We start from the raw sequence: 19,442 nt of genomic DNA, 5'->3' as shown, positions 1-19,442 counted from the left end.
CCTGCACTCTAACTTGGCACTAATTAGGCGAAACGGCCTGCGATTGAACTGCGATTTCGGAAAAACCGTTTAACGTATTCGAATACGGTTTGAACCACGAAAAAGTCCAGAGTCGTGTGAGCTTTCTAAAGTTTAAATCACGTTTCTACGACAAAGTATGCCAGAGTAATGAGGCTGCAAAAGTGAGGTTGATTTAGAGATCAATCCCATACATTGTCAATGGGAGGAAAAAACTATAAATAAAGTTAAATATTTTTAAAAGTATAAACTTTTTCAAAACAACTTTTTCACCAATTAAAGTTCAAAGATAGATGAACATTATAAAGTTTGAATGAAGTTTCAAAGTGAAAGTATGACGGAGTAATAAGAGCTCAAAAAAGTTAACTGTGAAAAATGGGACCTTTCTTCCATCGACTCTCACTATAAAGAATGTAAAAAAAAGTTAAAAAGTTAAAAAGTATAAAAAGTATAAAACTTTGTAAAAATTCTAATTGGAGCAATAATAACTGCAAAGAGCTGAACAGTTTGAAGTTTGAACTAAATTTCTAGTATAAAGTATGCGGAAGTAGTTAGGTGCCAAAAAAAAGGGTGGAATAAAGAAGCAGAATAAATATAGACTGCCAATAACTATTGTGTGCTCGCTGTGGCGAGCCCACAAATATAGGCTGCCAATAACTATTGTGTGCTCGCTGTGGCGAGCCCACAATAACTCATAAACTACAAAACATAAAAAAGAAAAAAAAGTTCCAGCATGTGTCTCCACAGTAAGCTGAATAATAAAAAGTGTGAATGGAGTTTCTAGGTGAAAGTGACTTTTTGACGTCCCATAGAGCTGCCATTGAGCCCCATTTTTGACGTGCTGCTGTGTGTGTGTGTGTGTGTGTGTGTGTGTGTGTGTGTGTGTGTGTGTGTGTGTGTGTGTGTGTGTGTGTGTGTGTGTGTGTGTGTGTGTGTGTGTGTGTGTGCGTGCGTGCGTGTGTGTGTGTGTGTGTGTGTGTGTGTGTGTGATGTGCGTGCGTGCGTGTGGTGTTTGTGGTCCAACCACAGTCACCAGACAAATACATGTTACAGTAGTTACAGTAGAGTAGATTTTGAGCACTCTAAACTAATGGGACTTATCTGGCCCCCATTTGCTTTTAATCCCTTTTGTCCTATTATGACAAAAAACATTTAACACAACATTTGCATAGTTGGATGTGTGGACCACACAGGACAAGAAATTGTGTTAGAGGGACAACGGTAAACTGACAAGTACATGCAAGTGGATGTTTACCACGAGAGCTATGGGACATTGGGACCAGAGCTATTACCACCATCCCCAGCCTCAAATACAAATATTGTATGGGCAAAGTGATAGTGGGCAAGCAGATGGGAAAACACTGCTACCATGTAGCCTACGCCACCCTTATAACACGTCCCTGTTTCCTTAGAGCGGTTTAGTGTGGGTGTGAGGGGTTTTGTGAAACATTGAGTTTAATTTTAATCTATATTTGATGTCAGGAATAGCAATATAAGGAATCACCACCAGGGGTCATATTCTCCACCTCTTCTACCCCATCTTCGAGGACCCTTTTATGTAAACAAGTCTAGTCTTAGTGCTTTTTCTGGTTTTACCCTCTTAGCAGATTTTGTATTGACCTTGAACGGTACCCATTCTACAAACTGTTAATACAATTTTGAATTTTCGATAAATCAATTATTCTACCCCTCTTATCTTCCTCCTCCTGCTTCTCTCTCCTCCGCTCTGATGCACCCATGATTAGTTATATGGATGCACCCCCCTCCCACGGCGAGTCAAACGTCATATGCATGGTTGTACCACGGTAGATCAGTAGCATTTAGCCTATATTTGTGATAGAATCATTCATTGTACCTCTATCGGAGGGATAGCAGCAGAACAGCAACCTCCGCCCCGCCCCCAGCCCCAGCATCATACAGAAAATAAATCTCTCAGAGAGAAAGAGAGAGAGAGAGAGAACACTGAGGACAACGACAGAGAGCATCCTACAGTAAGAATACGTCATTATTAATAATATATTTATATTTATATATTTCATTCAGACGTCATCGTCACGATGTGTTGCTAACGCTCTGCCGTTTAGTAGACTATAGTAGCCCAAACATTTAGATTCTCGTAGAGGTTTTTTTCGATTCTGACGAATCTCTCTACGAGAGTCTAAAAGTTAACCCCGCCCCTGACGTCGAAAAGGAACGTTTGTGCCTCAAAATCACTCTTACCTTGTACAAATGCAAAGTCTAAGCTGCTTTAAATGTTGCCCCACTTGTTTGTGATCTGTTCGCACCCATATTAAACACCGCACATGCTTATTTCTCAATAAGAAAGGTATTTTAATCAACTCTGTCTCGGAATCTGGCGGCCATCTTGCTTTTCTCTCCATTGTAAATGCGCAAGAGGACCCTGGCCGCTAGGGGCGCGGGCAATATTCTGTTGCGCCGTTTACCGCATTTACAATGGAGGATTCAGAAACAGAGTGGATTAAAATACCTATTTTATTGAAGAATAAGCATGTGCGGTGTTTAATATGGGTGCGAACAGATCACAAACAAGTGGGGCAACATTTAAAGCAGCTTAGATTTTGCATTTGTACAAGGTAAGAGTGATTTTGAGGCACAAACGTTCCTTTTTGACGTCAGGGGCGGGGTTGACTTTTAGACTCTCGTAGAGAGATTCGTCAGAATCGAAAAAAACCTCTACGATAATCTAAATGTTTGGGCTAAGACTATAGTAGTGTCGCTCTAAATTAATGAACATAGGCCTGCGCTACGTGCCGTGTTGACAGCGGTAGGCAGGCTGCGCGTGTGCGTGATGAATTGAGTATGACTATGAACTATCTATGAAGGACCCCATCACCATCACCCCAATGGAAAGAAGCCAGGCTATCTTGCTGGGGTTAAAAACCTCCTGTGCTTGTCTTTGCAGATTTTTAATAAAGTATCAATCAACCAATCAATCAATCATTGAATGAAGGTGTGTAAAACAGATCACACGTGGTGGACATAGTTATTATTCATGTGTGTGTGTGTGTGTGTGTGTGTGTGTGTGTGTGTGTGTGTGTGTGTGCGCGCGTGTGACATGTACCATCATCATCCATGTGTTCCTGAGTGGAAGAGAGAAAGGGGCAGCATGGGTTTCCTTCACATTAAAATTATTAGTCTATTGTATTTCTTCTTTTCAATATAACCCCCCCCCTTTCTCCTCCAGGTGGTTACATTACCATCATGGCAGTGACCCCTCACCTCGCCCCACATGTGACAGAGGTAGCCAGGTTGTACCAGACAGAGTTTGTGCGCAGTGCGCGTGCCGTGGGGGTCCTGTGGGCTGTGTGCTCATTATGTCTGGCCATCATCCAGCTGGTGGTCTTGGTGCAGCCCTCCTGGGTCAGAACCAGCACCCAGACCCACTACAAGGGCTCTGGACCCGCGCCTCACAGCGGCACGCTGGGTCTGTTTGAGGTGAGGCTGCTCACTAATGTCCAGTGGCGGGCAGTAACCAAGTACATTTAATCGAGTAGGGCGGCTATTGTACTTAAGTAGGCCTATATCTGTACTTTGCTTGAGGATATTGAGTATCTTTGGATACTTTCACTCTCACTCCACTACATTGCAAAGACAAATATTGTGCTATTGACTTCAGTACATATATTGGAAGGCAATGGCACAATGCTATTTAAAAAAAACATATTGCAAATGTAGTGAAAATAGGTCTGCTATTTTAACCTTAAAAAAGTGTGGGGGGAGGGGTTCTGGAGATTTCAATACAGTTGGAGAGTTCTTGAACGATACTGATGCTCATGAAACAAATACATGTTCATTGAAATATATGATGTATTGGGACAACGTCCTGTTTTCCATTGAATTGTGTAAAGGTTGGCCCAATAAGCGGCTGGAAATCAGCACAGAGTCAGAGTAAAATGCAAGCAAATCGTGATTTATTCCCAAAGGTTACAGGCATGGAATAAATGCCATGGCATAAGCAGCAAAAAGGTGACATGTTGGTGTCCATCTGTGGACTGACCTACCACTCAAATCTGTTATTGAGAGATTTATCTTAACTAATACCATTGGACTAGTTCAATATCTGCATGTCTATCTAAAGCCCTAAGCACACCAAAGTCACCATGCAACTCCTTGGGTCCAAACGTTTGCAAGGAGTTAACGCAAAAAACCGCCTCGACCCTTTGGTGTGGTTTGGGCCATTGAATTCCATGTGTTGAATCACTAGGGTCAACGTGGGTCAATGTGGGTCAACGTGGGTCAACATGCAACAAGAAATATCACACCACAGGGACAACGCTAAAACTGTCTTAACCCTTTTGTGTGGTTAGGGTTTAACTATGACTAACTAGTTGTGTGTTTACTGTTTAGGTGTGTGTGGAGACTGACTGGCCGGTTCCAGAGTGTCGTGGCCGGCTGTCAACTCTGACTCCTCTGCCAGCGTTCCAGAGTTCAGCCGTCCTGGTGTGTGTGTCTCTGACCATGGTGTGGACCAGCGTGGGATGTCTCTGCCTCTTCAGGTTCTGTAACGCTGCCACCGTCTACAAGATCTGCGCCTGGCTGCAGCTGACAGCAGGTACACAGCAGAGCCCATGACCCATGCTACATCTTTTGGGTCCGATCCAGATTTTGGAGAGTACGGTCTAGACCGGTGGTTCTCAGCCTCTGAGTCGGGACCACCATGGGATCCCCTTTTTTGAGGTTTTGGGTCCTTATAGATGACAGTAAAGTTAAACTTGAATGACTTGAATTTTAAGACCTTTTTTATACCTAAAAAAGGGGAAATAAAGAAAGAGGGGGGAAAAATCTTCAACAAACTATATTATATATATTTGTCAAACATTGGCCAAATTTTGAGAGACTTTTTTGTTGTCTGTCTGTCTGTCAGGGTCATGCATGGCGTTGGCCTGTCTGTTGTTTCCAGACTCCTGGGAGTGTGCAGAGATGAGAGCTCTGTGTGGCGATGGGGTCAGTTCACTACACTTATAACTATCAGTAATGCTGAATGCAATTCTCAGACCACTTCAATTCAACCTTTGCAGTACATGTTCCAGTTAGGCCACATGAATCAAACAACATCGCTGACTGTCAATAATGCAGCAGACACTTAGCATTGCATAGTTCTGTCACAGAGTGACTATGGTCCTATACATTTGCTCTGTCAGTGCATTGATTGGTTGTGTCAACATTTCCTTCGAGTAGCCTAAAATGACATAATTGTCTTTTGGTGCCACGGAAAAAAAATACAGAAAGTTAGGCTACTGTACAGTATGTTCAGACTGGCAGCCCAAATCAGATTTTGGCCTATACAGGAATCTGGACTGTTTTCATCAATTCTGAACAGCAAAATATACAAAATTGTTAATATTGTGGATCTGATTTGTACTACATTCCTAGGTGGTTTGAAATGTGATTCAAATCTGAATTTATAAAGATGTGTCTCAGTCTGGACAGTGGACACTTAGACACTGAAACATGGAAAATGGCCAATCTACAAGCTCGCAAGCTTGTACATCGTTTATTTGTAAGTGACATTGTTAAGCATAAGTTGAGCAATGAACATTAGTCATGCCATTGTCTTACCTCTTTACCACAGCAACAAATACAGATAGGGTGATGTTGTCTGAATACGCAAATCCCATCTGATCACTTGCAAATAACAGTGTTGACATTCGGTCCTAAAGAACATTTCGGAATCATAACAATCGTCTGCAGTTTGAACAAAGGCTTAACTCGATCCCCTTTGAAGGCTGAAAACCTTTTATGGATTTAAGATCTAATTTCTTATATGACCAAGTCAACGTGCCCATTTATTATTAGCATGTCTCTCTCTCTTCAGGTGAGTAGTTTCTCTCCAGGGAACTGTTCGGTGCACTGGGCATATATACTGGCCATACTGGGAATACTGGATGCCTCCATACTGGCCACACTGGCCTTTGTACTGGGAAACAGACAGGATGCTCTACTGCCACCTGATAATAAAGATGGTAGGTGGAGAGTGTTCAATATAATTCAAATGATTAACTTATAATGCACTATGAATGTATCTGTAATGCATTATTGGCTTTAAAGTATTTACCAAAACTTATTTCTCGCCATTTGTCATCTCTCTCTCTCCGTCTCTCTCTCTAGTGACTACAGGTCTTTTATCTGCGTAGGAAGATGTCCTGGTTCAGTTTCACCAGGTGAGTCATCGGACCGATTATTATTCTTCTTTATTGACCAATACCTCTATTCTGTTCTTCTCTGTCCCCTTTTTTATCTTCCCTTCTCCCCCTCTCACTTCTCCAATCCAGGAATGAATCCTCAGCTGTGTTCCTCTGTCCATCCTGTTGTCAAAAAGGATACAAATATAAGCCAGAGAAGTCTTCTCTTCTCTTCTCTTCTCTTCTCTTCTCTTCTCTTCTCTTCTCTTCTCTTCTCTTCTCTTCTCTTCTCTTCTCTTCTCTTCTCTTCTCTTCTCTTCTCGATACCAACTAGAAAGGTGTCGGCAGTAGAACACACATCTCTGACAGAAGACATGCCCTACCTTCCTCCATCTGTCTGAATCATGAGCTGAAAGGCATTGGCCAACGGGTGAAGGGATATAATAGAGGACTGTCATTACATCATTATGGGGCAACCAAAGTAGACAGGCTGTATGCATACAATTCTTTTGACAATGAACGGAACACATCGAAAAGTAGTGTGGTTTCTTGTCATCACTAGGACAAACATGACGTTACATTGTTATAGCCTTATAGATTGCAATAAGTGTGTGCAACAGCGTAAAAGTGTGATTGATCCATGTGTATATCAAGTTTATTATATCACCAGTCAATGAAAGGTTGTGTAATTGTCAGGTGTTTGCTGCCCCACAGTCAGTTTTCGAGTTCTTCGCAGGAGCGAGTAAAGCTGTTTCTCCATTGACATAATGGCTACACAAGTTGACAGTCAATTGTACGTGTAACTGAAAAGTAATGGCATGTAGGAGAAGAAGAAACAGCTAAGTGAGAGGTGGCAGACCGTGCGAGCATAGTCTCAGGAAAGAGATCTCAGAGCATGAGATGGAGTGAGAATGGAGACATTTCAATCCATAGTCTTAATTTCATTACTTCTCGTCTGCTATTTTTAGTGGGTAGAGAGAAGAAAAAAAAGCTGTCGCGCTGTCAAATCATCAAGTGCACAAAGGGCTCTTCTCTCACAGACGAGTTTTGAGAACTTTATGCACACTCTGTAAATCTGTATTTCTGCAGAGTAGAATTATCCATACATCATGTGACCAAATTGTGACTAAAACTTAAGTCATTTATTTAGTTATTTAAATTCTAAATCTGTTTTTAGTTGAGTTTTACTAGAATAATCTTGGCACACCCACACCAAAACACCTCATTAGAAGGCTGTTTCTCAATTGTTGTGCCTCAAAAGTATAGTAATACCTGTACATGCTCACACATGCACACATGCAAGCACACACACACACACACACACACACACACACACACACACACACACACACGTGAGCGGTGAAACATGATCTTCCTCTGGTGGACATACAGTATTGACAATTGTGAATGTAGGACATTTCAATAATTACTTATTGCATGTATTTTACCAGTATATTAACTTGTAAACATGTCACTGCATCATGTTGTATGCTGTATAGTTGTCACGATACCTTTCACGATTTTTCAGACCGAGTACGAGTACAAGTACTATTTTTAGTATTTATTTTACCACCTTTTTCTCCAATTTAATTTCATTGTCATGCCTACACTACACTGTCATGCCTACACACGTTTATGCTTGTAGATGCTGTTTCTGGCGATCTGCTGCATTGTTGGGTCAGACTTGCTCCCGTTGCATTGGTTCAGCCTAGTGTCAATTGGATGTTTTGGTACTCGGGTCAGAGTATTGGGGCCTTGAGGGTGGTATCGGCCCGAGTGTACCAGAATCTGTATCGGAACAACTCTAGTATGCTGGTGCATATCTGTATTTGACATATTAATTAATCTAATAGCAATGGTACTCACAGGTCCATCAGTATTTTTTAAATCGACAAATATTCTGTTTTCCTGTACAGATAGGGTATTAAGGTCTGTGTAGTATAAATATTGTATTACTCTAATATTAATATTGTATTTATTGCAATATAATGTATTGTGTATCATGGATGAGGTGTATATGTTTTAGATTATGTGTAGAATACATGTGTTTTTTAAGAACCAGTTTGTTACTGTGTACGAGGTGCGTGCGTGCATTTCGAATTTTACAACATGAATGATGTCTTCACAGCCCTAAAACTGTCAAATAAAATGAGTATTATTGTATAGGCCAAAGATTCTGGCAATTTTTTTCCATTTTAAATTATTCATTTTGAATGTTATAATTTCATACTGTTTTTTACACACTTTAATAATAAGAAAGTAGGCGGGAAGGAATACTGGTTTCAGTGATTTGAATTTGAACAGACTAGAGTAGATAGAATCACAACAGAGTAGGATAATGTACGAAGCATTGAAGTATAAAAGAGGTTGTTTAGTAGAAAACACAAGTACAGTAGAAAAAGTGTGTGTGTGTGTGTGTGTGTGTGTGTGTGTGTGTTTGTGCTTGTATTACTATCCATGTGTTGGGGTTGATAATGGCCCGCGGTCACACGCGCGGGGGTGCTGACTATGATGGAACTCCTAACTTTGTTAAGAGTCGAGTCTTGACCGAGGCTAGTCGAATTGATAGGACTTCGGATGAAAAGATGGACAAGTTCAAAGAACAAGTTATTGTTCGAATATTATCTTAAATACGATCTCAGCAGGAAACTTAATTTGTCAAAGAACAATTCTGGCACGCTTGTGCCTTTATTGAAGAGGAGATGACGTAACGACTAAGTCGTCATCACGTCAACCCTGACACCATGACAGTACCAATAATCTCCACAAGGACAGTAAGACATCAAAGATAAAGAAATCTTGTTACCTTGACAACAATGCAGAAATTGTTTTGTCGAATCACTGTACAATGACAGTGATGGACAGAGATAGACGAGTGACACTCCCACACAACAAAAGGAGCCATGTAACTAAGTTATAAGTTGGACATATTTTATTTTGTTTGTTGCCTTTTGACATTTGTCAGTTTTGCTACTATAGCTAAGCTAATGGTAGAGAAGATGAAATTGGAGCGGAGATGAGTGGAGAAGAGGGGAGAGCAGAGGAGAGGAGAAGAGAGGAGAGGAGAAGAGAGGAGATGAGGTGAAATGAGGTGAAAGGAGAAAGAGACGAGACGAGCAGAGGGTGGGGGAGAGTAGAGTGCTGCATGCTTAAAGCGTTGCATTAGCCTTACATCAAAATACAGAGTTGTGGCAGAATATGGTAGAGGTTTTCTTTAACAATCACACTGACACTGACGTACAGTGGTGATATTATCTAGACAGACACAGACCGACTGACTGACGGGTTCACTTTTTATGATGCATCTACATCTCGCACTCTTCCTGGAATATCTTCCCTCATCTCTTTCCTTCTCTCCATCTATCTCCCTCTCTCTATTGTATGTACTGTAGAATTTGTTGAGCCAGGAGTCTCGGATCGTAGTTCACTGCAGCTCTCCTCCTGCGCCTACGACCCCCATGATGCAGTTCATCATCCTGTTGGCCTGTTGCCATGGTATCGACTCGCTTCATCCTCTGCAGGGCTGCGGGGACAGCATCACCGTATCCCTCCTCCACCTCCTCCAACCTCTTCACCCTGAGGAGAGGCGGATCGCTGCTAGGCGACGGCAGAGCCGTGTCGTCAAGGGAACGCCGGGTCCTCCTATGGGCGGGTTCTCTGTCTGACAGGTCTGTCCTCATTGGCTGAGCAGCAGACCAACTCACCTGGCTGATGTCGGGTCCAATGCTGGACAGTATCTTAGCAACAAGGTATCTGATCGATATACATGACAGACATACAGAGAGGCAGAAAGAACGGTGTATTACTTTAAAGTGTTGTGGCTCTAACCTCAAATACCAACCTATTGACGAATTAACCGATTAAAGGGACACTTCACCCCTTTTGCAACCAGATCTTATTACTTGCGCAAGCAGAGCGCGCAAGTAATGTGATCGGCCTGGCCCATTTGTCGTGACAGCTGTTCCGCCATTTGAGGCTTACGCAGAAAAACATCAAATCTGTGCCCGTATTGCTGGACCAATGATGACGAAATGACCATATTTCTTACGTCATCATTTAGAGCTAGTCATACACGTATTTCTTACGTCATCATTTAGAGCTAGTCATACACATACGTGTATGACTAGCTCTAAATGATGACGTAAGAAATATGGTCATTTCGTCATCATTGGTCCAGCAATACGGGCACAGATTTGATGTTTTTCTGCGTAAGCCTCAAATGGCGGAACAGCTGTCACGGTTCTTGGACCAAAGTGACCACAGAATACCGCTAATCAACTTACAACTACACACTTTATACAGTATAGAGTATAGAGTATATATGTATACATATATAGTATATGCCTATATACTATATATATATATACTATATATATTTCTTACGTCATCATTTAGAGCTAGTCATACGTATACTATATACATAATCAATAAAAAATAAAATACCAAATTGTGCCTGATCTGCTGGGACCAGAGTACGTGGTGTGTATGTGTATGACTAGCTCTAAATGATGACGTAAGAAATATGGTCATTTCGTCATCATTGGTCCAGCAATACGGGCACAGATTTGATGTATGACTAGCTCTAAATGATGACGTAAGAAATACGTGTATGACTAGCTCTAAATGATGACGTAAGAAATATGGTCATTTCGTCATCATTGGTCCAGCAATACGGGCACAGATTTGATGTTTTTCTGCGTAAGCCTCAAATGGCGGAACAGCTGTCACGGTTTTTGGACCAAAGTGACCACAGAATACCGCTAATCAACTTACAACTACACACTTTATACAGTATAGAGTATAGAGTGTATATGTATACATATATAGTATATGCCTATATACTATATACTATATATTTCTTACGTCATCATTTAGAGCTAGTCATACGTATACTATATACATAATCAATAAAAAATAAAATACCAAATTGTGCCTGATCTGCTGGGACCAGAGTACGTGGTGTGTATGTGTATGACTAGCTCTAAATGATGACGTAAGAAATATGGTCATTTCGTCATCATTGGTCCAGCAATACGGGCACAGATTTGATGTATGACTAGCTCTAAATGATGACGTAAGAAATACGTGTATGACTAGCTCTAAATGATGACGTAAGAAATATGGTAATTTCGTCATCATTGGTCCAGCAATACGGGCACAGATTTGATGTTTTTCTGCGTAAGCCTCAAATGGCGGAACAGCTGTCACGGTTTTTGGACCAAAGTGACCACAGAATACCGCTAATCAACTTACAACTACACACTTTATACAGTATAGAGTATAGAGTATATATGTATACATATATAGTATATGCCTATATACTATATATATACTATATATATTTCTTACGTCATCATTTAGAGCTAGTCATACGTATACTATATACATAATCAATAAAAAATAAAATACCAAATTGTGCCTGATCTGCTGGGACCAGAGTACGTGGTGTGTATGTGTATGACTAGCTCTAAATGATGACGTAAGAAATATGGTCATTTCGTCATCATTGGTCCAGCAATACGGGCACAGATTTGATGTTTTTCTGCGTAAGCCTCAAATGGCGGAACAGCTGTCACGGTTTTTGGACCAAAGTGACCACAGAATACCGCTAATCAACTTACAACTACACACTTTATACAGTATAGAGTATAGAGTATATATGTATACATATATAGTATATGCCTATATACTATATACATACTATATATATTTCTTACGTCATCATTTAGAGCTAGTCATACACATACACACCACGTACTCTGGTCCCAGCAGATCAGGCACAATTTGCTATTTTATTTTTACTGATTATGTATATAGTATGATGACGTAAGAAATATGGTCATTTCGTCATCATTGGTCCAGCAACACGGGCACAGATTTGATGTTTTTCTGCGTAAGCCTCAAATGGCGAAACAGCTGTCACGGTTTTTGGCGCAAAGTAACCACAGTATACCGCTAATCAACTTACAACTACACACTTTATACAGTATAGAGTATAGAGTATATAGGTATACGTATATAGTATATGCCTATATACGTATATAGATATTGTATAACTGCTCTCAATAATGACGTATGTAATACAACATTATGATTCTGGAATGTATAAAAAAAGTGTCAAAAATTTAACCATAAATGTTAATGTTAGTGTAGTGTGCAAAATTAAATATATATCTAAGTATATAATTATATATGCAAAAACTAAGTTAAAATTTCGAAAGAGTCTCAGTCATTTCAACAGGCCTTGGCCTCAATTGAAGATTGGATTGGAGTATCATACTTAATACTAAATGTTTACATGTATAGTAGGTAGCAAATAATTACATCTAAACATTAATCATTTCAAACGTTCGTTCACAGAGATACTGAGATTTGACAGTTTACAGCGGGCGAAAACATTACATGCGCGCTCTGCTTGCGCACTAGTTGGCCATTTATGGCCTACTAGTGTGCAACAAGCAAGTATGCACTCGACAGAGTGCAGTTCTAGTTTCAATTATGTTTGGGATGTCTACCACCACTTTCCGGGGTTTTTTATGTGGGTAATATGTGTTTTTTATATTTTAGTATTTCAAAGTGTTTATGATCTCATGGACACTGGGCTCACCTTCCTGGACTACAATTCATATAATGCTTTGGTGCACTGCTCCTCTTTGTGGATAGGGAGAGGGCTGTCTTACTGAGACAACATGTAGTCCAGGAAGTAAGTGAGCCCAGTGTCCATGACATCCCTTTGAAATACTAAAATATCTAAAAACACATTACCCACATAAAAACCCCAGGGAAGTGTTTCTTGTCTCCAAACATCATTAAAATAGGATCTGGTTGCAAAAGGGGTGAAGTGGCCCTTTAACCAACCAAGGAACAAACTAGCTAACTAAGTTAATGTTTAACTAATACGATTAAACCATCTGACTATTACTGTGACTTATAATCTACTACATTTTAATCTAATGCATTCATATTAGTAGTTCTTCGTATCGTAGTTATGTATTCAATCTATTGGTTTTATACCTGTATATACAGTATGTTGTTTGTATGTCTGGCCTCGTGGGGAAAGATGGCGGGTGGATGGGGAGGATTGGGAAGGGAGTTGTGGCAGAAAATATAAAAACAAAGAGTTGTGTTTTCCTTTCTTTTTGTGAAACTTGCATATGATGTCATGCTCATACCCTTTGAATAAAGTTTATTTAAAAAATATATATATTAGTAGTCGGTTACAATTACAGTGTAGTCTAATACTGTTCCTGTGTAATTTCTTATCATACTATTGACACTGACCTCAGTGTCTCCTGGTCTGTTGCTCTGTCAAGTCCCGTTCCAGTTCTTTGTGCTCCAAGTCTTGCTTGCAGCCGGTCCTGTCCGATCCGATCCAGTAGAGCCTGGGCCACCTCTGGATCCATTCTGGGATCAGGGAGTCATAGGTAGGTCAGACCTGGGCTCAGACTGGCGACTGCGAGTACCAACTAACTGACCGACTAACTCTCTTCAACCACTTACTACCGACTTGGTGCCTTGCAGGTTCAAAACATGTATAGGAAAAATACATTCAAATATTCTGCTGCGTTACTGTGGAATAGACTAAATACATGCGAAAAACACCTTTTCACACTTTTAGAGCATACTCATGGCCATAAACATAATGATTGTATTTTTATATCAAAAGTCCATAAAAGTTCATTCATTGATTCCCATAGCTAGTGTTCCTCCACTCTCACCTGATTTTAATTAGGGAAACGCTCTTGGAGTGATACATCCCTTGTCCAACTCAAAATGATGGCCAGACGGTGATTTACTCGTTTTGAACTTAAACAGTGCATTAATATACTGTATGTATCTGCAAACATTGGAGGTGAGAAATAAGCAATGCACTACGTAGAAGTGTTTCAGCTTTTCTCCACTCTCCATGCAGTGTGTGTAGAGTCCATCGATCCCATAGCCCAGAGTGGACGGGAGTGTTGACTGACACTGATTGGTTAATCCCACCCCGAAGGCTCTTTTTGGAAACGGCCTCAGTCCTAAATGGGTAAGAGTGATTGAAGTCACTCACCTGTCTATTCTGGGCTGCATCCGCCAGGCGGTCTGGGGGTTTCCAATCACGTTGGTTTCATCGTAGTCCGGGGGTTCCTGGAAGTCCCCGGGTCTCTCTTCCTCTTCCTCTTCCACCAAACCCACGCTCTTGGCCTCGTTCAGAAGGCGAAGCAAATTGGCCAGGTAGGCTGTTGATATAGATAATAAACAATATAGATGCCTCATTGGCCGCTGCAGTTCAATGGGGCGACAAGCAGAAGTGCCTTAGGGCCAAGTGGCGTCACTCATGCGACTCCTCCATGTCTCTCGCTGTCACTCAATTGACTACTGGCCAATCACAGCACGTCTTTTCTGAGACTTCCATTACGCACGCAATACTTCCGCTATGCTTTGCAAGGAATCTCTGTAAAATTGTGCCTTCAATTTTGACACGCTCCCCAGAGCCGGAATAGGCCTTTATATGTCTATGGGCTGTTGATTGGTTTGTTTTAAACATAACGTTTCAATTCTACTTCTAAAGAATTAATTGAATGTGTTCTTCTTCATCACCTGCTGCCTGCTCCTCTTCCTCCTGCTGTTCCTGCCGCTGGTCGCTCTCCACCATTCGCTGTAGTGCTTGGCCCAAAGCCCGCCCCTTCCACTCCTCCGGTTGGTTGTAGAGGACTTCACGTCTTGTGGGATATGACATCATATCCGCCTCGTACGGTAGCAAATCACGGAGCTCTCTCCGCAGACGTCTGGCTCCTCCCAGTGAAGCATCAAAACCACGCCCACCATGCACTGCAGGTAAAGACTAAGAGGAAAGGAAAAGGAAAGGACAGTTGTACAATTGTACACAACCAATGATTTAGAGTGAATATAATTTATACTAGATTTTCACAATACAAGAAAAAACAACTTGAAGCCTAGTGTCCCTATTCTGGGGTGACAATAGCTGATCAACAAGCTACGTGTATTGTAGATTCGGAATTTCCGGCAAAGATATTTAGTGTAGTGGAGCAAGGATGGGGTATAGAGCCATGGAGGACTCCGATCAGCTAAGTATAGGATAGAAGTGATTAATGCTCTCCTCTCCTCTCTTCTACCCCTAGTGACTCACAGTGCTGAGTCACGGGAACACAAATAGATCCATACATGCATTATGCCTCTACGCACAAACGCAGACACATGCGCGCACACACAAACCCACTTCTCCTGGTTCGGTCATTCACAGGCCTGATTGTCTGGGTATTTAGCAGTCCGTCTACTGCCGGTGGCCTTGTGGAAGGTTCGCGGTTCCATCTGGCTTTCTGCCAGACAGTGAGGGGCAACCACAAGATGTTGTTGACATTTGGGAAACACGCCTGTGTCATGTACGTAAACCAGCAGTGACAGTTATTCCTTAGCACTGTAACTAACGTTCAAAGGTTATGTGATGAGTGATAATGTGTGGATAGATGCTCATGCTCTCCTCTGTTGCACTCATGTCTGTAGTTGTGTGCAGTTCGCTCAGGGAACAGATGGTCACACCATTGACCAGGATGTACAGACTACCGGCACCACTAGACCGATTAGTAGATTACTGCCAATTTCTTTTGCGCTTTCTCTCTCGTCCTCCTCCTCAAATTATGGCCATGTTTGGCTATTCCTTTCCAGCAAGCTGCGAGCGCAAGCTGGTGCAAGCTGTAAGTCTTAGGGCCGATTCATACTCCCATTTTACCGCTGTTTCGGCGCTGTAGTGCCGAAATTATTTCGGCTCGTCAGAAATTTTCAGTAGCACCGAAGAGCCGACTTTAGCACGGTACCCGCCCCCCCCCCCCCCCCCCCCCCCCCCCCCGAACCTCAAATGACGTCAAATTGTAGGCTCTACAGCGCCGAACCGACTTTTATTCGGCTCTAAAATAGGAGTATGAATCGGCCCTTATACCCTGAAATGTGAATAATATTGAGGGATTCCCTTTGTCTCCTCCTGACAGCATTGCACAATCAATGTGGTGCTGATGGGTGTAGTGATTTGTGAGGTTTGGACAGAGACAGACACGCCCCTGCTGTTCCAGCCTAAGTGGAGATAATTAGTCACATTTCGTCAAAAAAGCCATAGACAGTCAAAAGACGTCATATTATCATAAAAGAAGTGAAGTGAGGGGTGCTTTTATCATCTTACATCATCACATTCCGGCCAATCACTTTTCTGTCCTCACTTTTTAAGCCCTCAGCCAATCAAATCGTCGCTATGGGGTGCACACAGACACACAGATGCTATTTTTCCCCTCCCCTCTGCCAGTGGTCCGGTATTGATGATGCTGATTGCTGAGTCAGACCTTCGGCCCGCGCTCAGGGCATTCTGTCGAATATACAATCCTTACTGTTCATTTTACTCTGTGAAGAGTGGACAAATGGAACCAATGTACTCTGCATGTGTATTAACCGCACACAAATCCTATTTACTTCATTCCCCCCGGTTCTATTGGTCCGCTAGAATTTCCCTCTACACCAAATCTCTCAAATAGCACATGTACAAGATTGTACGTTGTACCGTATTTCCATTTTCTCCTACTGATCTGCCCTAGAATAAGGACACTATAGGGCTGTGGAGTGGACCGTGGTTCATTAAGAATGGTGAGGACACTGCAGTTGTGTTGTTATCTCAAATCACACATCCTCTGGCTCATCTACAAATAAATGTTAATATAGTGACAACGATCATTATTATGCCTATTAGTAACCATTTGTATAGACAGGAAAAACTGGAATATAAGTTATTATAATAAAAGATATTATGTACCTGTTGTTACTGTGTACAGGCTGACACACACACACACACACACACACACACACACAAACACACACACACACACACACACACACACACACACACACACACGGGTGACCCAGAATAACCTTCATGAACAGACGTGTGTTATGATACCTCCTGTGTCCAGGGAGGATTGTTGCCATGGCTGCCAGTGTTTCTAACGACCTGTGTTCTCCCTCCATTAATTCGATTGGCTGTGTGTGTGTGTGTGTGTGTGTGTGTGTGTGTGTGTGTGTGTGTGTGTGTGTGTGTGTGTGTGTGTGTGTGTGTGTGTGTGTGTGTGTGTGTGTGTGTGTATGTGTATGCACACGCAAGCATGCATTTGTGCACACTTGCGTGTATGCGCACACAGTTTTATGTGTCTTCCCTTGGAGAAACGTCCTTTTAGTGCGTGTTGTGCATGCATGCAGTGTGACATGTTTATTGATTATGATGGAGTCATTCAGGTTCAGGGAGAAAGGGATACAGTCAGACAGACAGACAGACAGACAGACAGGGAGGGAGGGAGGGAGATAAGAGATGAGGGAGAGAGTCATAGAAATGTGAGATTGTTCATATTGTTTGTACAGCGTTATTCAATCTCATTCACAAATAGAGAAGAGTACAAACAAGGGCCCACATTGCAATGGTTGCTATAGCAACCAGTATAAAGCGCAGGAAGCTAACATTTATTTTATGAGAATTATTCAAACTGATGATTCCTGATTATGACTTCAGTGTCTCACTCTGCCTGTAGCTGAGTGCAGTAATTACTGATAAATAGCAGGCCTTTAAGCTCACAATGTGACGTGTTGTGAGTATAAAGTATAAGTATAAATAAGGCTTTAGTAAAACACTGTTAGTGTTAAGCCCTTTTTCTGGACACAGGTTGTCTCTATACCTGGAGCTGCCCCCCCCCCCCCCCCCTCTCTCTTTGCAAAAAAAAACAAAAACACGTTGTGAGCTTGTAAATCTGCTGCTTTTGTTTGTCTAATGTTATATGGATTCTGGGGTTCATGTGGTTCAAATCAGCTGCTGATGGCCAGTGAAACCAGTATAAATCAGGCATCAGCTGTGCTTTTCTCTTTCTGTCCCTTGATGTATGTATGCATCAAAACACGCATGCACGCACGCACGCACACACGCACGCACGCACCCACACACACACACACACACACACACACACACACACACACACACACACACACACTGTTGTTACTGCTGGCCACTGTAGTTACGGGTTTAGTGTTGGAGTCGAAATAGACTGTTGCCTAGTGATGACGCACAAATGTGTCCTCTCTCTCTCTCACAAACTTTATTTTGTGAAAAAGCTCCTTATTGGCTGTTTCCCCTACCATAAGCCCAAAATGAATTGCATTGAATTGAATGGGAATTGAATGGGGCTATGGGGTGTTGTGCTAATTCGCTTATTTCCATCGCTCAAAATTATAATTTCTTTGTATATATCCTCTCTTCATAATGTAAATAATATCCCAAGCGGCACACTTTACTACTTCTTTCGATGGAAATAAGCGAACTAGCATAACACCCCATAGCCCCATTCAATTCCCATTCAATGCAATGCAATTCATTGAGGGCTTATGGTAGGGAAAATAGCCAATAAGTTTTTGCACAAAAAAACACCTGGACCTCTTTGGTGGGGACGTAACAACTACAAAGAAAGGTAAGAAAGATAAGAAAGCATTCTAGCATGGAATTCTCCTTTAACTGTGTGTGGCATTCTGTGTGTGGCATTCAGTAAAAAGAATAAAGCCATTTCGGAGTTTAATTTAATTTCCAACTATAGTCTCTTTTTCTTGAGTCATCATTTGTGAAAGAAAACAAAAAGTAATGAATTAAAATGTATAATGAGTTCTGATGCTTTAAATATAAATATGACCCAAAAAATGCATGTTTGGTACCTGTTTGTAGCAAACCTGTATGAGTGAGTGACAAATAAACCATCTTGATTGAACCCTCTCTGTGTGTGTGTGTGTGTGTGTGTGTGTGTGTGTGTGTGTGTGTGTGTGTGTGTGTGTGTGTGTGTGTGTGTGTGTGTGTGTGTGTGTGTGTGTGTGTGTGTGTGTGTGTGTGTGTGTGTGTGTGTGCGTTGCATGTGCCTTACCTTGGTGCTGGCTGTGTGCGCCAGCAGAATCACGGCAGAAGCGGGGATGAAGAGCAGACCCACAGTGACAGAACCCAACATTCTGACTGAGTGACCAGAATGAGGCTGTTCTGTTCAGCAACAACACACTCACACACGCACACTGCTACGCTGTGTCTGCACTGAGCACTCAGGGATGGAGAGAGGAGAGGAGAGAGGAGGGGGGAGGGGCTGCGTGGAGAGAGGGAGGGAGGGGGAGGACTTTCACACATGAGTTATGTAAGACATGCACTGTGACGACAGCGAGGGGGAGAGGGAGGGGGGGGGTCACGATTATGACATTTTGGTGGATGATTGTCATTCAAATAATTGC

The 19,442-nt window shown here is 41.9% G+C and overlaps 2 protein-coding genes across 2 annotated transcripts; one reads left to right on the top strand and one right to left on the bottom strand.

Moving 5' to 3' along the window:
* Window positions 1-3,240: 3,240 nt before the first annotated feature.
* lhfpl4b (LHFPL tetraspan subfamily member 4b) lies at window positions 3,241-6,173 on the top strand (the record flags this gene model as incomplete). Its single annotated transcript, XM_083768978.1, has 5 exons — window positions 3,241-3,474; window positions 4,387-4,591; window positions 4,904-4,983; window positions 5,855-6,002; window positions 6,148-6,173. The coding sequence occupies 5 exons, from the start codon at window positions 3,241-3,243 to the stop codon at window positions 6,171-6,173; spliced, it is 693 nt and encodes a 230-aa protein (XP_083625104.1).
* A 2,923-nt stretch (window positions 6,174-9,096) lies between these two features.
* On the bottom strand, window positions 9,097-19,237 carry pcsk1nl (proprotein convertase subtilisin/kexin type 1 inhibitor, like). Its single transcript, XM_083768974.1, has 5 exons — window positions 19,091-19,237; window positions 14,742-14,985; window positions 14,212-14,380; window positions 13,443-13,565; window positions 9,097-9,914 (listed from the first exon to the last, which is right to left on the bottom strand). The coding sequence occupies exons 1-5, from the start codon at window positions 19,169-19,171 to the stop codon at window positions 9,536-9,538; spliced, it is 996 nt and encodes a 331-aa protein (XP_083625100.1). The 5' UTR covers window positions 19,172-19,237; the 3' UTR covers window positions 9,097-9,535.
* Between the last annotated feature and the right edge of the window lie 205 nt (window positions 19,238-19,442).

Source organism: Protomyctophum parallelum, assembly GCF_964188405.1.
Source record: "Protomyctophum parallelum genome assembly, chromosome: 7".
In the NCBI taxonomy this organism is placed as follows: Eukaryota; Metazoa; Chordata; class Actinopteri; order Myctophiformes; family Myctophidae; genus Protomyctophum; species Protomyctophum parallelum.
Note: the sequence above shows the minus strand (reverse complement) of the source record. Positions and strands in the feature narration are given on the sequence as shown.

Excerpts from the sequence above, each read along its gene's own strand:
- pcsk1nl (XM_083768974.1), bottom strand. The coding sequence starts at position 19,171 with ATGTTGGGTTCTGTCACTGTGGGTCTGCTCTTCATCCCCGCTTCTGCC. Across the intron at positions 14,381-14,741 it reads GGAAGAGGAGCAGGCAGCAG|CCTACCTGGCCAATTTGCTT; the intron begins GTGATGAAGAAG and ends CTATATCAACAG. Across the intron at positions 13,566-14,211 it reads ATGCAGCCCAGAATAGACAG|AATGGATCCAGAGGTGGCCC; the intron begins GTGAGTGACTTC and ends CCCTGATCCCAG.